Source organism: Pelophylax lessonae, assembly GCF_965119305.1.
Source record: "Pelophylax lessonae genome assembly, chromosome: 5".
NCBI lineage: Eukaryota > Metazoa > Chordata > Amphibia > Anura > Ranidae > Pelophylax > Pelophylax lessonae.
This window is the reverse complement of record NC_138772.1, coordinates 182,841,945-182,860,902: the sequence shown is the minus strand read 5'-3', so window position 1 is coordinate 182,860,902 and position 18,958 is coordinate 182,841,945. Positions and strand designations below refer to the sequence as shown.

Sequence of the window (18,958 nt, the reverse complement as noted above, 5' to 3'; positions counted from 1 at the left end):
GCAGAATACTTGCTGAGGATGCCTCCCCATCCCGATAGGCTGGCATCCATGGTGACCACTGTCCAATACAATACAAGGGGAGGAAGGATTTTCCCAGCCGAAGCGCCGGAGAACGAAGCCACCATTTCAGGGACTCCCTCATTCCCGACTCAACCGGATCGGATTGTCCAGAGACTGCGGAGTCTTGTCCCATTTGGTCAGAATCTCCCCTTGCAGGGACCTTGCATGGAACTGTGCAAACAGAACTGCCTTGAAGGCAGACAACATCAGGCCCAGCACCCGCATGCAAGTCTGGAGGGACGACCATCTGCTGGACAGCAGGAGACAAATTACAGCTTGCAATTTCTGAACTTCTGTATTGCGTCATCAGACTTCCTGATGACACAATACGCAAAATGCATTGTGGTCTATACATCGCCCGGACATCCTGAAACCATTGACATCACTTCCTCTTTAGCGGTGGAACGCACGCCGACCGCTGCCACGCTACTAGAGGGAGAATTACTCCTTGCTTCTTGGGCTATAATATAGCAACTTTGGTGATCCTTTCCTGTGCCAGGAGGGCACTTTTTATGTAAGCTTCCACCTTTATTTGTTCAACTTTTTAAAATAAACAGGATTACACTATTTTTGGCTTCTGGTTTCCCATTTTTATTCTAACTGAGTGAGTGGTCCAGAGGACCATTTCTGGAGGAGAGAGGAGAAGGAGGAGAGTGTTTATCCACAGGGACCTGGAGTGTTTACTGAGCGTTTTTGGTCTTTGCGACCTGCCTATTTCTGGTGAGCATATTATCTGTCACAGCTCACGAGGTGGATTATTCTCATTTGAGCACACGGTCTTGGAGTTATTGCACAGACTTTTTCACTTGAAATCACTGTGTTGCACTTATTTTTTGCATTATTATATATCCACATATATATGTTACACCATTTATCCCCTATGAGGGAATGTTAGCGCACTGTTAATTGTGTTTATTTTTTTCAAATTACATTAGCTTGATTTATAAGTGCATTTCACTCAGGAATTGTTTTTAGCACTTCATTTAGCACGTGCACTCTTTTATGATCAGTGTTTGATTATTGTAACACTAGTACCAGCGCTCACTTTTATTTTGTTCATCCTAGTACGATGGTGCACTTCCTTATATTCTAATGGTAAAGCATCGCTGGAACGCCTATACTTCTTAGGAGTAAAATGTAGAGTCTGAAACACCCCTGTCTTTTAGGACCTGGGCTTCAACAGCCATGTTGTCAAAGCCAGCGACCATAAAGCAGAAAGGAATATCAGACTCTGGGACAGCACGTTCAGCTGATCTGGGGGAGCCCATGGCTCAGCCGTCAAGGTCTACAATAAATGAATACCAAGTTCTTCTTGACCAGATGCGTTCAGATCACCAGAATGCCCGCCACCATCCTGTGTAACAGGAGAAGGAGTTAAAGTGGATGTAAGGAGTAAGTCAGAAAACTGATCCCTAGAGTCACTAGTGCATCTACTGCAATGGCCAGAGGATCCTTTGTCTAGTCTGATGTTGAATTTGAATGCCACGAGATGCACATCTGCCATCCCACACCATAGACAAATCTCTGCAAATACCTCCAGGAGAAGGGCCCTTTCCCTCGTATTCAGCTATTAACGGCTGGGAAAATCCATCTGCCAATCTTCCACACCAGGATGTGGACAGGGGAGATGGCCAGAAAGTTAAGTTCTGCCCAAGACCAACTTAAGTCAGCTTCTTCCCAAACAATGTTTTCTTATCCCTCCCTTATAGTTGATGTATGCTGATGTGGCAATGTCCGACTGCACCTTTACAGGGAGACCCTCAAGACGTGCAGACCAGTGCCAGAGGGTTAGCCGAATCATCTGAAGTTCCAGGATGTTTATGAGAAACTTCTGCTCCTCTGAGTACCATATTCTCTGAACCGAGAAGGTCTGCAGAACACCCAGCAGGCTGGCATCTGTCTTCAAGTTGTTCCACTTCACAGGAAGGAAGGAAAGACCCCCCCCCCCCCCCAATTTCAGCATCTGCATGGATATCCACCATTCCCAAGCTGATCTGGTCTTGGAAGTCAGATGCTTTTGTTGATCCAAGGATTCCTGAAACTTTCCCTATACCACCACAATATTGAGCTGCAAAGTTCTGATGTGAAACTGTACAAAGTAAACTACTGCCTTTCGAAGCAGATTGGAGTAGTTGGCATTTATCGGTTCACCTCGTTTGATGGATTTGAAATGGGGGCATATCGGATTCCTTCAGCTGCTAATGTGTGCTTGCTGGGCGTTCAATGTGTCCCTGTGCCTTTAAGGAAGAGCGAGCACCCTCTAGGCAAACCTGCTATTAATTTATCTACTGCTATATGTAGTCCAACTTGGAGACTTTCAAATATAGAGTTAGGACCACAGTATACAGAGAAATCTTTGCAAGGCACTGCAGCTTTTACAAATAAATGCAAATGTGTGCAGCTAAACCTTGTTTTTATCATGAATTGTTAGACCGGGTCAATTTGTATTTTTTTTTGCAGGCTAGCTGGTAAGTGTTCTGGGGAATTTTTGGTTTGTGAGCTGCCTTGAAGGAGACTACCATCTTCCCCAGCACACTTATGCATGTCTGGATCAAGGAACCTTCCAATGTCCTTAGAGTATCCACCTGGGTTCAAAGAGACAGACTTCTCTTGTGGAAGCAGTATCCTTGGTGAAGACGTATCCTGTCCTGGATGAAATACAGGCATTGCAGGTGTCGGGTTGGAACCAAAGAGACTTGCATAGATTACATAGTTAGTCAGGTTGAAGAGAAGAAAAGAAAAAAGAAGGGACGACGACAAGTCTATCTGGTTTACCCAATAGAAAAAAATAAATAGAAAACGTCAATCCTGTATCTACAGTTGATCCAGATGCAGGTAAAAAGCATGGCCCAGCATGGGTGAAATTCCTTCCTGATCCCCCAGAAGGCAATCAGATATTCCCAGACCAATAATCGCTGGTGTTATTACCTAGAAATGTTAATATTCAGTTATATTTTGTGCATTTAGGAAGTCATCCAGTGGTTTTTTTTTCCCCTAAACAGATCTAAGCTACAGAACTAGTTCTTGAGGGAGTCTATTCCACATTTTCCACAACTCTTACAGTTAAGAAGCCATTTTGTATGTAGGAGGTTAAATCTCTTTTCCTCCAGACCTAAACAGTGCCACCTTCTCGTGCGTAATGACCCAAAAAGTGAATAACTACCCCAAGTTTACTATATACAGTAGACCTCCTATGGATTTATACATGTTTTCACATCCCCCCTAATTCCCTCTTCTCAAGAGAATAAATTTAGTTCAGTTAAGATTTCCTACAATATCCTTTCTGTGAGTTGGTGCCCAAAACAGAGCTGCATATTCCAGAAGAGAATATGTATACAAATAGCCTGCGCCCCCTACTGAGCACCAGCTGCTAGCTCAAATCCTGGAAGATTGCTAAAATAAAATACACACAAGCAGCGCTGGTATAAAAAAAAAAAAAAAATGTTAATCAAAGTCCAACAGATATGAGGATAATCCAGAGGATTTAGGAATACGGATTTTTCACCCAGGTGCTTGACACTGCATAAACAGTAGTGACATAAACCTTCCACCAAACACTTTACCTGTCTGCAGTGATCTCATACTAGTCACTCCCACCGCACAGATCACAGGAGAGGCACAGAGGCAGACACAAGCACAGGTCTCATGAAATACCGATGTGTTGTATGACTGGAGATATAAGGAGGATTGATTCCACATTTCACTCTATGTGGAGGTTGGTTATTAAAGGCTTTCTGCTGCCTGGCTGATTGGATCCACGGATGTCCCCAGTTTCCTTCCAGGGATAGGGGGGTTTAGTTGTCCCCCTAAATGACTTACTGCTGTGCTGATCCTCATCTGTCGGTAAGAGTCAGTGTTTGGTGGAAGGTTTATGTCACTACTCTGCAGTGTCAAGCACCTGGGTGAAAAATCCGTATTCCTAAATCCTCTGGATTATCCTCATATCTGTTGGACTTTGATGAACATTATTTTTTATGTTTTTACCAGCGCTGCTTGTGTGTGTATTTTATATTCCAGAAGAGGTCTTAATTTTTACAGGGGAAAAATTAGGTTTCTCTCTCTCTGGAGACTATACCTCTTAATACAACAAAGTATTTTGCTCGCTTTGGAGACTGCAGCCTGGCACTGCATGCTATTATTAAGTCTATGATCTACCAGAACACCCAAGTCTTCCTCTACCAGTAAATCCCCTAGTTTTTCTCCTTCAAGAATGTATGATGCATGCATTTTTTTTGCCCCCAAGTGCATAACTTCTGAAGGTTTAGCTCACAGCGGAACCTCTGCGGGGCTTGTACTGTTATCTAGATGTTCTTCAGTCTTCAATGAGATTGCTCTAGTAGGAGCAATCTGTCGGGGTATCCCACAATGGGAATCCCTTAGCTTCTCAAGAACCCCAGAAACAGAGCTAACATTTTGGTAATACCCTATGGACCTTAGACAGGCCGAATCCTCTACTGCAAAGCACAAAAATTGTTGACCAAGTCAGAAAAATCAGGATGCGTAGGTAGACATCCTTGATGTCAATGGATGCCAGGAAGCCCCCCTAATGAAGTATAGCTGTCAATGACTGGGAAGACTCCTTCCTAAATGGTTAGAAAACTCGTGAACCTGAGCCCATTTGTGAAAGCTGTCTTACTGAATCCTAGAAGGTGTCTACCAAGAAAATCTGGTAATTGCATGATCTACCAGATTTGATTCTCTGGAACAAAAAGTATATGCCTCATGCAGACCTTAAAGAGGTTGTAATCCTCAGAATTAAAAAAAAACAAAAAAAAAAAACCGAACACCTGAAAGACAAATGCATAATGAGCTAGTATGCATCGCATACTAGCTCATTATGAAATACTTACCTTAGAACGAAGCCTCACAGTGCCGCCTGCTCACCTGTCTCATGGGTAACATGTTCGGTCACCCTTCTTCCGGGTTTGCGGCATCCGGCCATCTGATTGGCTGGAGCCGCGATGACGTCACTCCCGCACATGCGCACGGGAGCCGACGGTCACGGCACGGGGCTCTGAAGGAACGGCATGAGCGGCCGTTCCTTCAGAGCGCATGCGCCAGTGATGTCACTGGCTGCATGCAAAGTAAATATCTCCTAAACGATGCATGTTTAGGAGATATTTACAGTACCTATAGGTAAGCCTTATGATAGGCTTACCTATAGGTACAAGTTGCAGAGGAGGGTTTACTTCCTCTTTAAAGGCTTGGCACACTCCTAGAGCAGCAATGGGGGGCTGCAGATCTGCTCCCGCAGGAGAAAAAAGCACCCTAAATAAGGTCTACCAACCTCTGATCTGTGGCATCTTTAAAGACTGGAACATTATCCACTTTTTAAAATTGGAAATAGCGGGTCACTTTTTTTTTTTTTACAGAATTTTGTCTCCATGGGGTACTGGTGAACAAACCATTTTGGTGCAAAAACACCTTCTCTGGGTGAATCCAGACAGAATACATCACTTTCTCCAAGCATGCACTAGAAACAGCTTGAGAATACTTTGGCAGGAAGAAGATTCATGTAGCGGCAATGTCGCATTCCCCATATACACAGAAGATTCCTAGGCCTGAACGGCTTCCACTTCTTTTGCAGGAGGATGAAGTGTTGGAGGACGTTCCTCTGGAGGAGGGCGAATAGGAGGGAAGGAGCGCGTCCACGTTTGTGTTCCAGGCTATTGAGAACTCCTGAGAGCCATTTTCTCAGTCCAGAAATGGCTGCAGAAAATTCTTCCCTCGACACAAAGGAGGATTGTCCTCCTGAAACAACGCAGATACCAGAAAAGGGCAGGGATTCAGAGCTAATCTAATAGTTGAACCTTTGCAGGGTGAAACATTGCATTTGATGACATAATCTGGGAGTTACCATTATCCTCCTCCCACCCATTTGCCTGCAAGAAGCCAAATTCTGCTGAGGGATCTTAGACCTGTAACCAAGCAGAAAGAAGCCACTTAGCTAAGAGGAGCGTTTGCCTATGCCAAAACAGTGACAGAACCCCCCCCCCCAAAATACACGTGCCCCAATGGGCAGAAGTCAGCTCACTCAGAAGGCTAGACGGCGGTGCTCCATGTATGCAGCCATACGGTTTAAGTCTATGATGTCAGTGTATGATCACCAGCTATATTGGTAAGGGTTTTCCTTCTCCTGGGAAAACAAGGGGCCTTATCCGTCTTCTGGTTTTCATCAGAGACACAACCACACTCGTGTTAGAAAAGGCAGTTTTGCTTTATGTGCTGTCTTCACACACTGAAGTCACATGAGTTTTTTCTATGTCCAGTATCCCCCTTAGCTTTGGACAGGATTCTTCAAGATTGCACCTTGATGCATATCCATATTGTTAAGTCTATGTTGTGACATACTTGGGTTTATAGGTTTCCCATCTACCCCCATCTTTGAGGTTATTTTAATATGGTTTGTTACCAATAAAATTTGTATTGTTTTATAAAAATAATCTTTCTATACAATTGTATATTTTGTCTTGGCGTCATCAAAGTCCTGCTTTCTCCCCTCCTCGGCCCTTGTGGCCTAAGTAAGGCTAGACGGCTAATATATCAGGCAGATGTTGAGCAGTGTGGGCAAGGGATCCTTATAGCATTGAACAGGACTGATCACTTTTACACACTGCCACAGCCTGTATTTCGCCCCATAAGCAGAAAAAAAAAAAAAGAAAAAAACATTCACAAGTTCTTATGCCAACCTGTGCCCTAAAACATCACAGGGTAAGATGTAGAAACAAAGTCCCAAAAAGATCCTTAGAGACTATGGATTATGCCTGAACACTGACTGTTTTTTTTCCAGCCAGTGTCCATTCATCTGAAGGTGGAAGCATAACCCAATGTAGTAAGGACTTAAATCCTAGGTGTCCTGTGATGTACTACAAGCAAAGGATTTACAGGTAAACCAAAAATCAAAATTTTTCTTCATGTAAAATGTACTGTTGGCAGGATCTGGAGGACACAGCAAAGTCTGAGCGTCTAGTAGCAAAACGCAAAGGGTTAATTAAAAAAAAAAAAAAAAAAAAAAGGGTTGTAATTTTACTAAAAATATTAGCGATTTTGCAACATATACATTTCAGATACCAATGGTGCTCTGTGGAGTTCCAGGGTGACAGCAGTGTTCTGTTACCAAAAGATACACACCTTGAGTCTAATTATTTCTTCATTTTTGGACATTCTTTCCTCATTTAACGCCGATATAAGCTGCTCCAACTGTGAGTTTTTATTGGCAAGACGCCCCATCTCATAGTCAAATGGGTTTCCTACTGGAGTTTTTGGAGTCTATATTAAAAGGGAAAAAAAGCTAGTGTTAAGATGTAGCGAAGAAGTGTAGCGATTACTAGCATACATAAACCTTTGCAAAACTGCAGATTTCTAATGCTGATCATTTGGAATAGAAGCCTGAAATAAAGGGCAAGTCCACATTCAAAAAAAGAAATAAATGCACACACATACAGATATAGAATTAAAATTACATTTTATATATATTTTTTTTTTTCACAAGAGCCTGCAAAGCATTGCAATCATGATCAGTGGACTCTTCCTCCAGGCTCTATAACTTAAGTATGGGATTGCCTTAAAAGAGTTGGAGGAAGGGTCAACGGACTACAGCGTACAGTAACTTCATGTTCCATTAAGAATCACAAGTCCACCTGCCATGGTGGCATGTACCAGTCCTTAGAAGTTAACTAACTGGATCTATGGAGGAAGCCATGGCTGGACATCAAACATCTCTTCATCAGCACAACAGGAAAAAAAAATAAGACCCACAGGTATTTTCAGTACTTGCAGAAAATGCTCTTAGTCTGAAAAAAAAAAAAAAAATGAGATTTTTGTCTTACTGTAAAATCCATTTCTCTGGTGTTCATTGACAGACACAGCTCTTCATCTTCTTGACCATAGGGTAATACCGCCCCCTACAAGAGTAGGACACTAGGCAGAGAAAAAGCTTGAACACGCCTATGGGGCAGTCCCTGGGGGGTATACTCTCACTTCATGCTATAGGTATTCAGTTTTGTAACAAGCAGTGTCAGAAGGAAAAAACACAACTCCGATTCCATAGAGGGGTGGGTGCTGTGTCCGTCAATGAACATCAGACTAATGGATTTTAGAGCAAGACAAAAATCCCATTTTCTCTTTCGTTCATTGACAGACACAGCTCTTCATCTTCTTGACCATAGGGACGTCCCAAAGCAGTGTCAACCATGAGGGGTGGGAACAGCAGGAAAAAAAAAAAAGAAACTTCCCAAAGGCTAAACCTAGCCAACCAGGTAACTTGGAGCTCACCTGAAAAAAATAACGCCCTCAAAGAGGACAAGTCCTCTAAACAACAGCCTGCAAACCTTTACGACCAAAAGAAGCATCCGCAGATGCCAACACATCCACTTTATAAAACTTTGTAATTGTGTGTACAGACGACCAGGTAGCCGCCTGCAAACCTGCATCACTGACGCCTGACTAAGCGCTTGAGTAGAGTGCGCCTTGACAGGGAAAGGGGGAACCTTACCCTTAAAAGAATAGGCCTGTGTTACTGTCTGTCTGATCCATCTGGAATTGGTCACAGCAGAAGAAGCCAGCCCCTTGCAAGGTCCATCCGTGACGACAAATAGTGAGTCTGAATTCCTAAAGGACTCCATAGCTGCCAGGTACACCTGAATAGCCTGAACCACATCCAGGGAATGCAGTGCAATTTCCTTAGTAGGCTTAGGCTTGGGACACAGAGAGGGCAACACAGGGTCTTCATTCAGATGAAAATCAGAGACGACCTTCAGAAGGAACGACGGACATAGACGCAGAACCACCAGGTAAGGTGAACGACAAGACAACGCCGCCAGTTCAGATACCCTGCACGCTTAAGTAAAGGCCACCAAAAAGGCCACCTTATGAGACAACATAAGCAGAGTAATATCCCGAATATTTTCAAAGGGAGGCTTTAGGAAAAACGGACAACATCAAATTGAGGTCCCACGGCGGCCCTGGAGAAAAGTATGCACCAAGGAGTGAGTGGCCAACGGGCGCTGAAAGAAAACCCACCAAGGCCGAAGCCTGGTCCTTGATGGTACTCAAGACCAGGCGCTACACAACCCCTCCTTGAAGGAAAGCCAAGATCCGAGCCCCTGAAAAGGAATGAGGGTAAACCAGGAGGGATTCACACCACGCAATGTAGTTCTTCCACGTACAATGGTAAATATTCCTAGAAGTGTGATTTTCAAGCTTTTAACAGTGTAGGAATCACCGAGGCAGACAACCCTCTGTCCTACAGCACCTGGCTTTCAACAGCCAAGCCGTCAAAGCCAGCGACTGTAAAGCAGGATGGGACATCGGGCCTTGGGACAGCAGATCTTCCCTGAGCCAGTCGTACCGTATCGGCGTACCAAGATCAGCGAGGCCAGTCTGGAGCCACTAGGATAACCGGAATCCCCTCTTCCTTGATCCTGCTTAGTAGTCTCGGCAGAAGCTGGAGAGGAGGAAAGGCGTAAATCAGGAGACACTGACTTCAAGGAGCCACTAAAGTGTCTGTAGCGACGGCTAGAGTATCCCGAAACCGTGCCACAAACCTCTGAACCTTCCTGTTGAGGCGAGATGCCAACAGATCCACCTCTGGAGTACCCCACCAGAGACAACTGATGAAAAATGAGGAGGCCATTGTCCCTGGTCCAACGCCTGTCGACTGAGATAGTCTGCTTGCCAATTTTTCACCCTGTGGAATGTGCACAGCAGAGAGGGATGAACGAATCTTTCTGCCCACCTTAGAATGCCAGCTACTTCTCCAGCCGCCAGGACACTTCTTGTGCCCCTTTGGTGATTTACATAGGCTATGGCCATGGCATTGTCCAACTGAATCCCCACCGGACACCTGGAGACGACTTGTCCAATGATCCAGATAAAGTCTGATTGCTCGGAGCTCCAGTACATTGATCGATAGTCTGGACTCTTCCTGAGACCAGATCCCCTGAGCACAATCTGTGCCGAGGATGCCTCCCCACCTGGACAGATGCATGGAAGTACGAAGAGACAACCGTCTGCTGGTCAGCAAAAGCCGAATTGCCTCTTGCAACTTTTGCAGTTTCTCCCAAGGAAGAAACGATCTGGCTGAGGAAGAGTCCAGAGTCAGACCCAGATAGACTAGGCTAGTGAACGGAACCAGGGCAGACTTCTGAAGATTCAGAATCCAACCGAACTCCCTCAGCGTTTGCAGAGTAATCCAAGTTGTCCAACAAGGTGGACGAAGACTCTGCTCGTAAAAGCTGATCGTCCAGGTACCCCAGTACCGCGATCCCCCGCTGACGTAGTATTGCTAGAACTGGGGCCAACACTTTAGTGAAGACCCGAGGAGTAGAAGCGAGACCAAAGGGTAACGCCACAAAGTGATTATGCTCCTCGCCAACGGAAAAGCGGAGGAAACGCTGATGGGCAACCCATATTGGGATGTCAATAGAGGCGAGAAAATCCCCCTGATGTAGGGACACCACCACCGTGCGCATTGACTCCATGTGGAAATTCTGTACCTGCACAAAGCGGTTTAGCGCCTTAAGGTCCAGTATTGGGCGCACCTTGCCCTCCTTCCTGGCAACTGTAAACAGGTTTGGGGAAAAACTTTGAAAACATTCTGACTTGGGAGCCAGAACAATGACCCCTTGAAGTAACAAATCTTGCACCGTCCCATAGAGATCATTTAAGTGACCTGGGAATAAGTGCAGGTTGGAAGGGAAGAACCTTTTCGGAGGATATGATCGAAACTACCTTGTAGCCGGAGCAGATGACTTTGTGGACCCACTTGTCCTGGATCAGGATCCCGGAAAGCAGCAAAGACGTCCCCCCACCCCAGATACGGCTGAGAGCGCCCCTTCATGCGGAGGAATTTTTTTCCACAGGTCTGGCAGCACCTGCTCATGGTTTGCTCGACCAAGAGTTTTTGGAACCCTCAGCGGAGGCCCGAAAGGGCTTCTAACCCTTGTCTTGAAACCCTGAGGGACGAAAAAGTCGCTTGTGAGCCGCAAAGGAGGGTCCCTGTCTGTGACAGGACTCTTTACCCCTGGAAGCCTGAAACAGAAGAGTACTCTTTCCCCTGTGAGGCCCTTCATGTCACCCAAGGAAGCTCTAAACAGGCGATCCCCCACTAATGGAAGATCAGACAGGGCCTTCTTAGAAGCCTCGTCCGTAGACCAGCATTTTAGCCAGATAATGCGCCGCAGGACCACTGCGGAGACTGACAGTCTAGAAAGCAGGGGAGTGACATCCAAAGAGGCATCACAGACAAACTGTAGCCCTTGGACCAACTGACCCACCAGCTCCACCAAGGCAGGGGGGAGCTGATTCACCTCCAGGTCTCAATGTAAAATCTTAGCTCACTCGATCATTTTGCGACACCAGGGCAATAGTAATTACCGGCCTAATCACCGAACCAGCCACAGCCTCCGCTCTCTTATTAGCTGGACCTGTAAAGGCTTTTGGACTCTTCAACTGGAATGAAGGTAGCTCAATTTGACCTGGAAACCGGCGAGTCCACTACAGATGGAACTGTGCACCTCTAACACAGTTAATCCTCATAAGGATATTGCAAGCAAAAATGGTTAGCAACCAATGCGTTTTGTACAACCCCACTGTTTTGTGACAATGTTGTCAAGGTAAGCGGAAAGAGGAACACCCTTGCCGCTTTGGAGGGCTTGTGGGTGCAAAAAGGAACTGGTGCCTCCGACACGGCATCAGCCGCAACCTCCATTTTTAAACATTCACACACGACACAAACCATGCATCTTCCAGCCCCTATTTAAGGCGCAGCTAGAGCAGCAGAGGAAACATCCGCACTATCTGAGCACTCAGGGACCCTGGACGAAAACCCAGTAGGGTCGCTATATACTAAGCTCACCCTGAAAAACAATCAGGGGAGACCGCTTACTGCAATCCTGCAAAGGGGACGCCGGTCAAGGCCCCTTATTGGACCACCTATCGGACCCCGCGAAAAAACAGGGTGGGGGGGTCGCCCTCCACAGAGGACATAGCCCTTCATGACGCAGAAGTGCAGGCAGGGTATTCCACTAAAACAGGGCAGGTGTCCCACACAATATTGGCCTAGTAGGCCGAAAGCCGCAGCCTAAATTTTTGGAGGCACCCAGCCGCCAGCACCAGTGGAGCCGACCACTCAGGGGCAGCAGAGTGGGAAAGCGGATGCCTAAACGGGAGGCAGTGGCATCAGCCACCCTCACAGGGGCTGCCTCACATAGTTTCCAGCGGGTGCCACAGCCTAAATCTTTGGCAAGATCCGGCTGCGTGAGGTGCGTACCGGCGGATGTTAAAACATCCGCTGCATGGAGCCCAGAGGACATCCCTGCCCTAGTCACCAAGCCCCAGGGTAGAAGAGAACCCTGCTCAACCCCCCCCCCCCGTTGTACCCCAGGAAAACCCAGTCAGCAGCAACTTTAACCAGCCCCCCTTAAGAGCATGTGGCAACAGCCAGCTCATAACCTCACACAGGGAGGGGAGGGGAGAGGGGTGGTCCAACAACCCACAGTGAGCAAAATTTTAGAGGGGGGAGGGATGGGAACCTGGGGGTCCAACAATCTCAAGGAGGGGCCCACATCCACCTAAAAACCCTCCAGGGGTAGGGGGTACAGCTACTTACCACACCAGGAACAGGGTGGGCACCACTCCGGACAGGACACTGCTCTATCGTAATGTGGGTGCTGTCAGCTAGGAGGAAAAGCTGCGACTCAGGCCGAAGCCAGTTCGTATGCGCCCTCGTGAGACGTTTAACTCGCAGGCCAGCCCCCGTCCAGTGGGGCTATGTTGCAGCAGACCTAGCTCTGAGCTGAAGTCTGCACTCGCTCGCTGGCTGTACTGGGGGGACCCTAAGGATCTATATTATCCAGTTCGTCGCCCAGTCCAGCACTTGATTGTAGCTCTCACAGGAACAAAACAATAAAAGAGGAAAAAATTCCATGTAAAAAGAAAGTTGCCAGGACCAGAGATCCCAGCAAGGACCTAGGTCCTTACCTGACTAGGCATAAAAAACTGAATACCTATAGCAGGAAGTGGGAGTATACCCCCAGGGACTGCCCCATAGGTGTGTTCAAGCTTTTTTTCTGCCTAGTGTCCTACTCCTGTAGTATAACCCAACGGTTAAGAAGATGAAGTGCTGTATCCGTCAATGAACGAAGGAGAAAATGGGATTTTTGACTTACCGTAAAATCCATTTCTCTGATGTTCATTGACGGACACAGCTCCTAATCTTCTTGACCGTTGGGTTATACTGCCCCCTACAGGAGTAGGACACCAGGCAGAAAAAATACTTGACTACGCCTATGGGTAGTACCGGGATGTATACTTCCCCTCTCTGCTACTAAGATTTGTTACAAGCAGTTTCAGAAGTAATACAACTCCATAGAGGGGTGGGTGCTGTGACCGTCAAAGAACATCAGAGAAATGGATTTTACGGTAGGTCAAAAATCCCATTTTCTCTTTCATTCATTGACGGACAGCTCCTGATCTTCTTGACCATTGAGATGTCCCAAAGCAGTGTCAAACTTGAGGGGTGGGAACAGCAAGAAAAAATATCCATGGCTAAACCATAGCCAACCAGGTAACTGGAGCTCAACCAAAAGTGGAGCCCACCTGAAAAACATTACCCCTAAAAAGGGAACAAGCCCCCTAAACAGCAGCCTGCAAAACCTTGCGGCCTAAAGAGGCATCCGCAGATGCCACACATCCACTTTATAAAATTTTGTAAAAGCGTGCACCCATGACCAAGTAGCCGCCTTGCACACCTGCGTCACTGACGCCTGATGACGGAAGGTGCAAGAAGCATTAAGCGCCCGCGTAAAGTGTGCCTTCACAGGGAAAGGAGGAACCTGACCCTTAAATCGAATAGGCCTGAGTTACCATCTGTCTGATCCATCTAGAAATGGCTTACAGATGAAGTGGATAGTCCTTTGAGGCCCATCCGTAAGCACAAAAAGCGAGTCTGACTTCATAAGAGCCCGAATCACATCCAGGGATAGCAATGCAATTTCCTTAGGATGTTCTGGCCTGGGACACAGGGAAGGCAACACAATGTCCCCATTCAGATGGAAATCAGAGACTTTTGGAAGGAACGACAGACAGGGGTGAAGAACCACCTTATCCTTGTGGATCACCAAATAAGGGGACAAGACAACGCCGCCAATTCCGACATCCTGCGCGCAGAGGTGATAGCTACCAAAAAAGGCCACCTTCTGAGACAGCATAAGCAGGGGAATCTCCCGAATCTTCTCAAAGGGAGGCTTCTGGAGAGCTGAAAGCAACAAGTTTAGATCACAGGGCAGTAGTGGGGACCGCACTAATGGAGTCAAATGTGGAACCCCCTGAAAAAATGTACGCACCAGGGAGTGCGTGGCCAAGGGTCTTTGAGAGAGGACCACCAAGGCCGACACCTGACCCCTAATGGTACTCAAGGCCAATTTCTGCTCAACCCCCTGTTGAAGGAAGGTCAAGACCTAAGCCACGAAATGTACGCTTTCCACGCGCGATGGAGGATCTTCCTAGAAGTAGACTTCCTGGCCTTCATTAATGTGGGAATCACCGACCCCGACAAACCTCCAAGCTTCAGCACCTGGCTTTAAACAGCCAGCGACTGTAAAGCAGGATGGAAGATTGGCCCTTGGGACAGCAGATCCTCCCTGAGTGGTAGTATCCAAGGGGCTTCGGCAACCAGCCGCACCAGGTCGGCGTACCAAGACCGGCGAGGCCAATCCAGGGCCACTAGAATGACCAGAATTCCTTCTACCTTGATCCTGCACAAGAGTCTTGGCAGATACTTGAGAGGAGGGAAGGTATAAATCAGACGATACTGGCCCCAGGGGGCCACCAGCGTGTTTGTGGTGTCCGCTGGCAGATCCTGTGACCGTGCCACAAACCTGTGCACCTGCCTGTTCAGCCGAGCCAACAGATCTCACAGCTGATGAAACACCTGTGGATGAAGGGACCACTCCCCTTGGTCCAATGTCTGCTTACTGAGATAATCCGCCTGACAATTTTCTACCCCTGGAACGTGTACGGTGTAGAGGGCCGAAATGAAACGTTCTGCCCCCTGAAGAATTCCAGCTACCTCCAGAGCTGCCAATACACTCCTTGTTCCACCCTGGTGATTGACATAAGCTGCGTCCATGGCATTGTCTGATTGGATTCGCACTGGACACCTCTGAAGGTGATACATCCAGTGATTCAGGCACAGCCTGATCGCTCTGAGTTCCAGGACAATGATCGGAGTCTGGACTTTTCCAGTGTCTAAACTCCCCGAGTGGAGTTCTGACCCAGGACACCGACCCGGAGAGACTGGCATCCGTTGTTGACCACTGTCCAATACTGGGGGAGAAAAGATTTGCTCTAGCGAAGCCACCAGATCAGAGACTCTTGTTTTCCGGCTCAGCCAGATTTGAATGTCCAGAGAATTTGGACACTTGTCCCATTTGGCCTAGATCTCTTTGCAGGGACCTCGTATGGAACTGTGCAAAACAGTGTTAATTTCGTCGACTAAAACGTTTTCGTCGACTAACACAATTCAGATGACTAAAATACGACTAAAACTAAAATGGCATTTTAGTCTTAAGACTAAAATACGACTAAAACTAAAATGGCATTTTAGTCAAAAGACTAACTAAAACTAAATCGAAATTTGCTGCCAAAAATTAACACTGGTGCATGCTCAAAGCATAAATAATAACATATTCGATTTTTCACTCCAGGACCAGCAGTAGTATATAATGAGTTTGGAAATTGTAGAGAAATGCTTAAATAATGCATTACAAATTACAATTGAACTACACCCATTCAATTATAGATGACTAAAATGAGTTTTAGTCGACTAAAATGTAGGGCGTTTTAGTCGACTAAAATGTAGGGCGTTTTAGTCGACTAAAATATACTGGAGTTTTAGTCGACTAAATACGACTAAAACTAAAACACTTGCAGAAGACTAAAATAGGACTAAAACTAAAATGTCATTTTAGTCCTAAGACTAAGACTAAAACTAAATTGAAATTTGCTGCCAAAATTAACACTGGTGCAAAACGGGACTGCCTTGAAAGTAGAAACCATCAGGCCCAGCACATTCATGCAAGTCCGGAGGGACGACCACCTACTGGACAGCAAGAGATGAATTGCAGCATACAACTTCTGGAGTTTGTCCACAGGAAGGAACACACTGGCTAAAGCAAGAGTCCAGAGTCAGACCCAGATAGTCTAGGTTTGTGGAAGGAACCAGAGCAGACTCTGAAAATTCAGAAGCCAGCTGAACTCTCCGAGTCCGTATAATGATGCCCACGTTGTCCATCAGAGCAGTAGGAGACACTGCTCACAAGAGAAGGCCGTACAGGTAGCCCAGCACTGCGATTCCTCGCTGACGTAACAACGCCAGCACTGGAGCCAACACCTTTGGGAAGACCCGAGGAGCAGAGGCGCGACACCAAAGGGTAACGCCACAAACTGATAATGCTCCTCTCCTACGGCAAAGCAGAGGAAGCACTGGTGACAAGACACATATTGGAATTTGTACGTAAGCCTCCTTGATGTCAATAGAGGCAAGGAAATCCCCCTGATGCAAGGATGCCACCAACGTGCAAACAGACTCCATTCTAAACTTCTATACCCTGCACAAAGCAATATAGGGCCTGGAGATTCAGAATTGGACACACCTTGCCTTCTTTCTTCTGGATCGTGAACAGTTTTGAATAAAACCCCAGAAAACATTCCAGAGTTGGAACTGCCCCAAAGAGGGCTTGCAATCGGTCCAGGGACAGACGCACATTGGAAGGAAAGAACCTTTCCGGAGGGTAAGAACGAAACCCAATCTTGTAGCCGGGACCGTATCACTTTGTGGACCCATATGTCTTGCACCAAGGAGGTCCACGGGTCCAGAAACCAGTGAAGACATCCCCCCACCCCAGGCACGGGTAAGGGCGCACCTTCATGGAGGAGCCTTGTCTGCAGATCTGGAGAAACCCGCTTTAGACTTGCCAGACCACGTTCGCTTGGATCCTCCCGAAGAGGCCTTGATAGGTTCTGAACCCTTGTCAGCCGACCCTGAGGGACGAAAAAACATCCTGTGAGCCGAGGAGGACGGTCCACATCTACGACGAGGTTTCTTACCCTTACTAGCCTGCAGAAATAAGGTAATCTTACCCCCCCCCCCCCCCCCTGTGAGATTCAATGATGTCATCCGGGGTAGCTCCAAATAGGCGATCTCCTTAAAAAGGAAGATCAGTCAAGGCTTTTTAGGAGGTCTTTTGCGCGGACCACTACCGAAACAGACAGTCTAGAAATCACAGAAGCCGCATCCAAAGAGGCATCACAGATAAACTGCAGCCCCTGGACCAACTGGTCCACCAGCTCCACAAAAGGCAGGGCGGAGCTGCTTACTCTCCAGGTTACGGTGTAAAAGCTTAGCCCACTCGGTCAGAGTCTGTGACACCAGGGCAATGGTGAAGACTGGGCTGAGTGCCGAACTGGCCACAGTGAACATACTGCGGGGCCACAGCCTCCGCCTTTCTGTCAGTCGACCCCTAAAAGCCAGCAATTATTCTACCAAAATCATGGTTGCCTTCTTCAACCTGGAAACTGGGGAATCCACCACCGGTGGAACAGTCCACTTCTTAAGGAGAGACTCTTCAAATGGGTACTTCATTGCTAAACAATTAGGAAGCACAAAGGGGCACTTTGGACGTTCCCACACATTTTTGACGAATCTGTCAAAATAGGAAGGAAACCTTTGCCGCGGCTTCAGGAGTGGAGGAATCATCCTCACTATCTGAGAACTCGGGGCGTGTGGCCGCAGACCCCTCAGGGTGGGCTCCGTCTGCCAGATCAGATTCAGAATCTGAGGAGACAGATGTATCAGGGGAAGGCGGGGGATCTTTTTAATACCCTGCCGCCCAAAAGCCACCTCCACCCGGGGAAACAAAGGACTCCAGGACCGCCGTCAGTGCATCAATGAATGGTTGGGACCCGGAGGGCCCCGCAGGCTCTGAGAGGGTGTCAGGTGGGGAAATGTGCTCCAAGGACTCCATGAGGAATAAAGGGTACCCTACAAAAGTGCAAAAAAAACACTGCTAAGGGACACCCCTACTGCACTGGTTACACCACCCGGTCGCCAGTCACAGAGCACCCCCTGATCCTGCAGCAGAGAAAGGGAGAGGACCCCACCAGACTTACCACCCCACCAGGCAGTCACCGGCAGCACCAGGATCAAAGCACTCCCAAGTGCGGCGTCCAGGAAGGAAAGAGGCCCAGGAGTCAGCACCAGGGAATAAGGAGCGGCTCCCACAGCTAAAATGGACGCCCAGAAGGCTCCACAGTAATGTCCGCAATTAAATTTAATACCGGACTAACGCAAAATTGGCTAAACAAACATCGCGGTCAGCCTACACAGAAAATAGGCTACAACAGGAGGGATCAATGGGCCCAGGCACGACACAGAGCAAGAACGGGGGGCGGTGGCAGGAGCCCCTCACCAGGTACAGCTCCCTCCCCACAGCTGATCGCACGGGCGCCGGTGGCGCACCTCCCCGCCAGTACAGCACCCTGCCCCAGCAGGAAGCCAGACCCCCATACCAGCCCGGTATAGGTGGACGGGGGATAGATGACACACAGCATCAACCTAACGGGAAGGAGGGGACCCGGGGGTCTGACTGTCCCAGGGAGGGGCCCACGTCCTCCTCAAAACCCGCCAGGGGGAGAGGGGGGATAGCTACTCACCATGAACCAGGCAGGCACCGCTCCAGAGAGAACCTCCACGCCATCGAAATGGGGGGCTGTTGGCCAGGAGGAACGCTGTGACCCAGGCTGAAACCAGTTTGTATACGACCTTGTGAGATGTTCAACTCGCAGGCCAGCCCCTGTCTGGTGGGGCTATGTCACGGACGACCTAGAGCGGAGCTTA

At 47.6% G+C, this 18,958-nt stretch overlaps 1 protein-coding gene across 1 annotated transcript in view; it reads right to left on the bottom strand.

The window, feature by feature from the left end:
• KIF15 (kinesin family member 15) overlaps positions 1-18,958 on the bottom strand; it is a gene marked incomplete at its 3' end in the record, with an annotated part of 260,968 nt that overhangs the window by 27,304 nt on the left and 214,706 nt on the right. The window contains exon 29 of the mRNA XM_082258917.1: positions 7,192-7,329. Within this exon, the coding sequence (XP_082115043.1) occupies positions 7,192-7,329 (138 nt within the window). The remainder of the gene's footprint in view (positions 1-7,191; positions 7,330-18,958) is intronic.